Here is an 8,716-nt window from a genome sequence, read left to right as displayed (position 1 = left end):
CGCTCGCTCTACCTTCTCCTCCTGTGGCTGCTGCTGCTTCGGCTGGAGCCCGCGACGGCTGCGACCGGCCCGCGGGCGCCCTGCGCGGCCGTCTGTACTTGCGCCGGGGACTCGCTGGACTGCGGCGGGCGCGGACTGACGGCGCTGCCCGGGGACCTGCCCTCCTGGACCCGGAGCCTGTGAGTGCCGCCCTTTCCGTTCTCCCTGCGCCCCGGGGCGCTGACACTTGGGGACCGGGCGGAGGGGATTCTTACTCCGGAAGGGGGTGCGGATTGGATTCTGTGTGGGGAGTTGTGTGGGCTAGAAGACTGTTAGCGTGGGGTGGCAGGTGAGATCGTGGGTGGGGGCCCGGGGGAAGAGTGTGCCCCTGGGGGTCTGGAGGGGAGTGAGCGTGGGTCGTTAAGGTCTGGAGGCGGGCGAGTGAACCTCGTGGGGTTTGGGGGCGGGCGAGTGTGCCTTGTGGGGATATGGAGGTGGACGGGCGTGGGTTGTAGGAGTCTGGAGATGAGTGGTCGTGGGTCGTGAAGGTGTGGAGGCGAGCGAGTGTGCGTCGCGAGGGCGATCTGGGGTTAGTGGGAGTGTGGACGTGAGTGTATTGGTGTGTATGTATGGGTGCAGGGTGGCAAGTGTCTGGAGCAGAGTGTGAGGAAGTCTGTGTGGGGTCAGTGTGTGTGTGTTTCTTTTTTCCTGTCATCCAACTCTTTGGTGTCTGAACTCTTTGGTCTTCCAGTGGGCAATGAATGAAGGTGACTCTTGGTTCCAGTCTTCCGTCTACATTATTTATTAGAATGTGTGTAGCCGCCTCCTGATCCCCGCGGACCTTGGTGGCCTGACTTGGCTCTGGCGGGAGCAGAAGGTAGCCTTCCTCAGAGTATACCGGACTTAGAGGGCTTTGAGAGTTCTTGGAGATCTGTGAGTGCTGGGAGTTTGTCCTTCTCCGCCTGATTGGCATTTTAGGGAACTATGTTCCAGACCCTTCCTGTCTGTTCTCTAGGGCCCCTATGACCCAGTGGGGTGGGGCCCACCCTTAAGAGTTTCTCCTCCATAAATGGTGCAGATTAGTTTTGGAGTAGTGCTGTTTCAGGAGAGGGTGTCGGGCTTGGCTGATTTAAGCAAAGTTTATTTCACAGAAAGAGGCTCTTTGCTGTGCTGTCAGGATATTGGCCTATCAGGACTTAGTGGGACACTTCTTACAGGAGATTTGGCAGGAAGAAAAAAAAAGACATTAGACTTCTGTAAACACAGTAGGATAGACTTTTTTTTTTTTAACTTCTAAAATCTCTGGTCCATGGGTCAAATCCTGTCCAGTTATCAGTAATTAGCATCTCTGTAGAACTATTAGTACCTTCCAGAAAAGGCCTAGATTGAATAGTCTGCTTTTCAGTTGAATAATTGGACATCTTTCCTAGAACATGGAAGAGGCACAGCAGTAACCTCAGGCATGACATTCACTGTTTAAAAAGAGAAAACTGGTGACACAAGTTCTAACTAACACCTGTGGCTTGATCATCTGGCTGCAGTGAGGGGAAGAAAAGAGTTAATTCCTTTCTAATGTGAAGATCTTGTACCTCTTAAAATGGAGCAGGGGTCTTTAACTTGGCGCATGCAACACAATGCTCCATGAACAAGTACTACAGAATTCTGAAGCTGGCCAGGAAGGACCCTTTAGTTACAGTTAGGTTTTTTCTCCCCTCAGTATCAGCTTCTTTTCATGAAATTCACTGACTTAGTGAAAATCAGTGGTTAAAGGGTGTGTTTTAACACAGGCAGCGACTGTGCTGGGAGATAAAGTCCAGTATCATCCTTAGGTTGTAGTTTATTTAGTTTAGGCAGTCTGGAGTATTGTTGTTTTTCCTTTGCATTAAGATTGTTTTGTTTTAAATAGAATCATGTGGACAGAATCAGAATAACTTGTTAAGTGTTCACCTGTTGGAAGAGTGACCCCCAGTGCCATGTGTAAGTGGCATCGTGGGGGAGGTGCTTAGTTTTGAAGCAGTAACTTCTGGAAGAGGACAGGGTGTCTTCTTATTTGCACTTGCCTGTGGTCACAAGATTCACTTTGCCTTGCCCTTTCATTTTTGGAGCAAAACATATTGGGGTTTTTTTTAGGCTTTCTCTTGCCTAGGAATGACATTTCACGTGCCTGTGGTCACAAGATTCACTTTGCCTTGCCCTTTCATTTTTGGAGCAAAACATATTGGGTTTTTTTTTAGGCTTTCTCTTGCCTAGGAATGACATTTCACGTGGCATAAATACCTTTAAAATTGCAGTCTTTTCTACTCACACATTTGATAATCAATAAATACCAAAGAGTATTTTGAGCTTCAGTAGACTTGATTATACTGATTATGGTGTTAACTGATTAGATTTTAAGATGTAAGCAGTGTGATTTCTGGTACATGGAACACAGTGTATAATATAAAAAGAGTATCCTTTGAAAAATATTTGTGAAATTATTTTATTTCTGATTAAAGAAAAATGAAGCAGATGTGTTTTTTTCCCTAAACTTCATATTTCTCAATTTAAACCATTAGTCTTATTCTGAAATATTCATAAGGATATTTATACTTCTGGCTATGATTCAGCAAGATTTTAGGGAGAAAGTCTCCGTATATATAATATAATAAAATATCTTTTAGTTTCACCAAGTTTACATCCTCTAAAGTCCATTGTCTAGAAAATGCTTTGAGCTAGTTTATAACCCTATGAACTAGATTTACTGCAGCTAGTTCAAACAGTTTCTGGCCGTGGGTTTGAGATAGCAGGGGACCTGTGGCTTTATGGGACTTTTTTTTTTTTTTACTTTTGTAAACAGTGCCTCTAATTTTGGAGTTGCTCCTAGGCCTAGTTTAAGGAGAGTAGAAGTTCTTAATAATGAATGTAAATGTAGTGTGAGCAGAAGAAATGGAATGGAGCTGATAGAGGGTAAAACAGATTCGTTCCTGGGGTCTGAGGATAACTTATTCAGCACAATAACTTGTCCTCCCATCCCATTAAGTAGGTGAAATTGGCATTGTCCAACCAGCACATTCATAAACAGTTCCAAGCACTGCCAAGCCTGATTCCAACTTCCCAGAACCTTAGAAGAAGTTGAACTTCTTAGAACTCATATGTTTGCTTTCTTTGAAATTATTTTTGAGAGCATCGCTTCAGAAGCTGTTTAAGAAGTATTAAATGCAATTTACATTAGACTTTTAACTGTGACATAAATTTGAGCACAGTGTTTAGTCACAAAATGTTGTTTAGAAGTTCTGAGAGCTAACCATCAGCTGATTGGGATTGATTGGGGAGGAAGGCAGGCCCTAGAGGAAGAACAAACCCTGATTCTTGTTCTCAGTATGGAGGGAAGATGACAGGGCATTCAGAAGCAAGGATGTTCACAAAAGGACATCAAATGTGGTTATCCCAAACCACATTAAGATGAATTTATTGATTTCAGTCTCTTTGTATTATGTGTTTGCAATATCAAGTTGGGTGGTTTAAATCTGACTTTGCCGGTTTGGTCACATACGTGGTGCTTATGATTACATTAGAAAATAAACACAAACCATGGTTGTTGTTATAGTTGTGAAGCAAAGAGGGCCTTTGTCTTTCAAATTTTACAGCTGTGCTTGAAGGCCCAGGTGTGCAGGGTGTTGTGAATTAGGGGTTTGGAAAATACTTTCCATCCTGTTTATGCAAATTAGATTTAAAGTGCAGATGAACAGATTGTTCCAGAACCTAAACTGAGATACTTCGGTTTTTTTTTTTAAGTAGATTATTGTCTGGATGGTCCTGAGATGTTCCCTTCTGCCTGTTTATATCTTTATCTCCATATCATTTAAGAAGAGCTCAATAGACCTTGAACATCTTCCAGTTTGGGGCATGGGCAAAGGGTTGTTTGGAATATGGAGCATTTTAAACTCGGGGTAATTGCAGAGAAGAAAATTTGAAAGGTACAAGTGCTCTAAAAGTTTTAGGGAGCTTTAGCTTTAATTCAGTTCCAGTTTGGGGCATGGGCAAAGGGTTGTTTGGAATATGGAGCATTTTAAACTCGGGGTAATTGTAGAGAAGAAAATTTGAAAGGTACAAGTGCTCTAAAAGTTTTAGGGAGCTTTAGCTTTAATTCAGTTCTTTTTTTTAATGCAACAAGTGTGTTGGAAGGGTGCTTCTCTCTTGATTAAACAAACATTGTCTATTGCTGGTTTTCTGACACCTTTTTTTTAATGCAACAAGTGTGTTGGAAGGGTGCTTCTCTCTTGATGGTGAGGAACTTGTCTATTGCTGGTTTTCTGACACCTTTTTTGAATAAAAGGAGGTTTTTGACAAGTAATATTGGCTGTCTTGGCAAATATTGGTTTCCTTGAGAGAAAGGCACACTATTTAAATCCCGCCATTCTCTGTAAATCCCATTTCTCTGTAAATGAGAAATTACAATCATAAAATCTGATTTTTGAGTACTTCGGAATTAGGAAGTGCCAGAGATCTCCAGGGCCCAATATAAATTAATTCTGTATTGGCACACAGTGTCCCTCTTCCCTTTAGGATATATCAGTGCTGGTCCTGCCCTCCCTTTTTAAAGGACTGTTTTAAAAAGAAGTGTGTTTATCTCTTTCCATAATTACAGTTGATTACTAGATTTCACAGACTTTGGACTTTTGAATGTATTAATCAGCAGTAATTCTTGAGAACATCTTGAAAAAGATGAAGGAAATTCAGTGTAGTGTAATGAGCAAGTTCCTTGTGGATGTCCTCATGTTCCAGCTCCCCAGTTCTGCACCAAGTGCTGAAAGTTTCCCTCTCTCCAGTGTTAATTACTCTGCCTGGGTTCCCCACACAGCTTCCCCGGACCACATTGGAATGGCCTCTGGCTGACCTTTCTCTCCCTCAGACACCATGCTCACAATGAAAGGGCCTCGCCCCCATTCTGCAGAGGTGTCTCCTTGGTGCCAAGTCTTTTCAGGATTCTCTCTTTCAGGATGGACAGGAATGCAGAGAGAGCACTAGGGTTTTGTGTGACTTAACAATGCACCTGGTCCAGTGTTGTGCACCTGCTAAGCCCTGAAGGTTTGTTATATAGAAAGACTGGATGGAAATTGTTTAAAATGGCCTATGGGTATTTTGAAAGTGGTATTCACAGGAGAGGGAAATCTAGAAAAGGGATTCATTGAATTGAAAGTTGCTGTAAGCAATAAAGGATGTTGATTTTTACCAGGGTCTTTTTTTCTTCTTTTCCTCATTTGTTTAAAACGTAAAGGGATTTCCCCTGGCTTACCCCATAGGTTGGAGAACTTTTAAGTTTCATGAGCAAGCCTAACTTTCAACTCGTTTTGAATGAGCTTGGTGACATTTACTCACTGGGGACCTTCCCTCTCCTCAGAGGCTGCAATTTGAAACCCTGGGGGTCTTTTAAAAGCGAGCAGGACTCTGGGCAGTGTTAATATTCAGAGCTGTTTACAATGAATGAGGTTTCAAAGGCTTGAAGGCATTGTCTTGAGACAGAAGGGAGGAGGGATGGAGGAAAAATTCCCAGGCAGAGGAGGGGAAATATCTGAAAGTCTCGAATGTTCACTGGCTTGTGGAAATTAAGGGACCGTTGGTGTTAATTTTTATGACTTAGGCATGACATTGAGCCAGTAGGGTCCATTCCATCTACCTGATAGCTTCAGTTCTTGTTGTGTGTCGGTAATGTGATGATCTTCTGCTTTTGTTTCAAGTTAAAGTGTGGGACTCGTAAGAAACTCAGATCTGTTATCTCCTCTGTCAAGAAATAGGACTTTGAAGATCAGAGGGTAACATTTTTACAATAGTTTACCCTCCATAACCTGCGTTTATTTTTTGCCCAAGGAATTTTATACAGCTGCCGAATTTAGAATAGCAGTCCAGACTAGACAATTAATTGGCCAGTTATATTACTGCGGCTTAGAAATTTCTTATTGAAGAACTTGATACTTGACCATTGTTTCCACTAAGCAAAATAAATGGATCAATAAAGATTGCACACACAAAAAATGAAAATTGCAGTTTGTTCATGCTCTAACTGGAAGCTACCAATTTGTGTCCCTTTTTTGGGGGAAGGGTATTCTTGTGAATTTCTCTTATCCAAGGGCTTTATGCTTTATATGCTTCTATACTATTAAATTTTATGCAATTTATTAGTTTATGGTTTTATCCAAGTACTTCATGTATAGTCTTCTGAAATACAAGTTTTGAACTCAGTCTGCTTATAAAAGTCATTCTATTTTAAGTGGTTTCTCCATTTCCCTGGGTTTTATACTCTGTTTTCTGCCTCTAGTTTTTTATAGTCTCTGAGTTGGCATTTGCTACCCATGTGTCCCCTCATCTCTGGGTTATTGATTGGGGGGAAGGCTGGATGAGGTTGAAGCTTTCTTCACTTTTACTGAGTTAAATGTGCTGTTGTCCTCATCCCTGGTGGCCACACCCAGCCACACCCTTCACCAGGGAGTAGAGGTGGAAAGCTACTGCTACAGTCTATTTCTGGTGCCTCAATTCTACAACTCCATGTGTGATTTGGGGCAAACCTCTCTCTCTCATTTATGAAAGGCAGATTGTAATATTCTGTGTTATAGCTGCAGTGAAGACAAAGTTAGATGATGCATATGTTTAGCCTAGTTCCTCAATGTGGGTTGATCAGCTTGATGATGATTCCAGAGCACAATTTGAAGGTAAAGGCCTCAGTAGCTCAAATTTTGCATCTTCTCTCATGGCCAGTCTCTGCAAGTCAGATTTCCTGGTGATGAAGGCTTTCCTGGGAAAAGATTACTTTTCTGATATGAAGGAGTCTTTTTGGGGTGGGAAAATGGCAGGGCTTACAACCCAAACAGCCTTCCTCCATAAGGGTTCTGGTGATATATAGAAAGTGTAGCAAGTGTGCCCTTGGAAATCTCAAACAAACAGGCTGGAAGCTTTGAACAGTTGTAGCGTATGATACAATTAGCAAAAATCATTGAGTTTATTAAATCTATTCCAGTTGTACAAATACCTCTGCCTATTTAACGTTATCCTTGTGGGAGGTGGGGTGTGGGAAGGAGGCAGGGAAGTGAGAGGCTCTTAAGCTAATCATTTTATCCTCTTATTTCCCAGGGTTTCATTGAAACTGAGCCCTACCAAGATGCAAGTAGCACCTCTCAGTCAATAGCTTGGAAAAATGCAGGTGCACTCCTTCAAACAGGGTTAGGTTACAGACCTTAGGGCCGGCTGAATCTTCACTGTGCCCACTTCTCTTTGGAAAGACTTAAGGGAGGAGGAGAGAGGAAGGAGACAATTGTTGGGTTGTACGCAGAGAACATTTTCCATTTGTTTTGTCTGTTTACAATCGCATGGTAACTTTGTAGTGGGCACAGCAGTGAATACAGGGTCATTTGAGGAATCTGGCAAGGATGCCACCTGAAAAGCCGTTTACTGTTTGCTGTTGCTCCTTGTGCACCTGTACCTGAGTCCCTTCCGCAGTGAATGGCCATGATTCACAGCCTTGCCCACATGAACGGCTACGATTGTTTGCATCTTTATTACTATTTAATCTAGCATAACCGGTAGGGTCCATTGTGCGAACAACCAATCCGTTCATCTCTGCAACACCTAATACATCTTGGTTTCCTTATGAACCAGGATGCGGGTTCCAATCACTGCTTGTTCAGTTTGTTTTGGCAGAAGGTGGTGTTCAGAGGGTTTAAAGAAAGCATGGCCTGTCTCTTTTTAAGTGCTTTGCATTGATTATTCTTTAAACTTCTGTGCTGCACAGTTCTTTAATCTTTTATGATTTGCAGGTATTTTACTTTCTCAAAGTCTCATGTTATTAGGAAGAAAATGAATGAAATTAATGAAGGTCTTTCCCACAGCAGAATTAGCTGGATGTTGAGAAACAAGGTAGAAATAATAGAATTTTTTTCTTTTCTTTTTTAAGCTGATTTTTAAAAAAATCCTTCACAACTATATCTTCTTAGACTCCTTTGTGTGGCATTTAGCAGGTGCCCTTCCCCTCCCCCCCAACTTCTGTCTTTTGCCCCTTCCACCAATTTATAATTTGCCATTCAAATAATTTACTGCTTATCTTGGTCAGAGCATACATTGCGCTGATAAATTCCTTCTCCTGGATTACCTACTTGATGATAGCCTGTTAGGTACAATAAGAAGGATTGAGCACTTGTGAACTGGGGGATAGATAATCTTGCTTTAGTTCCAGATCTTGTAGTTCCAGTGCTCTTTGTTTGAAAGCATTTGTATCTCAAGCTATTAGCCCTTTGGGCTGGGTAACAAGAAATTGACATGCTGGGCTCTACTTAATGAAAACTATCAAGTGATTGGGAAGTAGGCTTTTGCAGATATAGCTTCTTTTTCTTGGGAGATGATCTGAAAGATGAGATTAAAAAAAAAAAAACTTGTGAATTAAAGGAACTTGCTCTGTTGGTATAGAGTGTTTTTTTGTTGGCTTTTTTTTTTTAACCTTTTTTTTTTATCATGGAGATAGGCAAACACCTACACAAGTGGATAGAATAAATGTAATGAACTTTATGTACTTGTCACCCAGCTTCAACAATTATCAGGCCTGTCTTGTTTGATCTGTGTCACAATATACTTCTCCCCTTTCATGTTTTTTTTTTGGAAGTAAATCCAAGGCATGTCATTTCTTCTGCAAATGTATAGGGCGTTTTTTTCTTTTTTTTTAAACAGCTTTATTGAGATATAATTCACATACCATACTTTTTACTATAGTGTA

At 41.7% G+C, this 8,716-nt stretch overlaps 1 protein-coding gene across 1 annotated transcript in view; it reads left to right on the top strand.

The window, feature by feature from the left end:
* LRIG1 (leucine-rich repeats and immunoglobulin-like domains 1) overlaps positions 1–8,716 on the top strand; it is a 119,789-nt gene that overhangs the window by 1,114 nt on the left and 109,959 nt on the right. The window contains exon 2 of the mRNA XM_008588178.1: positions 7–179. Coding sequence (XP_008586400.1) covers positions 7–179 — 173 coding nt within the window. The remainder of the gene's footprint in view (positions 1–6; positions 180–8,716) is intronic.

This window comes from Galeopterus variegatus, unplaced genomic scaffold, assembly GCF_000696425.1.
Source record: "Galeopterus variegatus unplaced genomic scaffold, G_variegatus-3.0.2 Scaffold4707, whole genome shotgun sequence".
NCBI lineage: Eukaryota > Metazoa > Chordata > Mammalia > Dermoptera > Cynocephalidae > Galeopterus > Galeopterus variegatus.
Note: the sequence above shows the minus strand (reverse complement) of the source record. Positions and strands in the feature narration are given on the sequence as shown.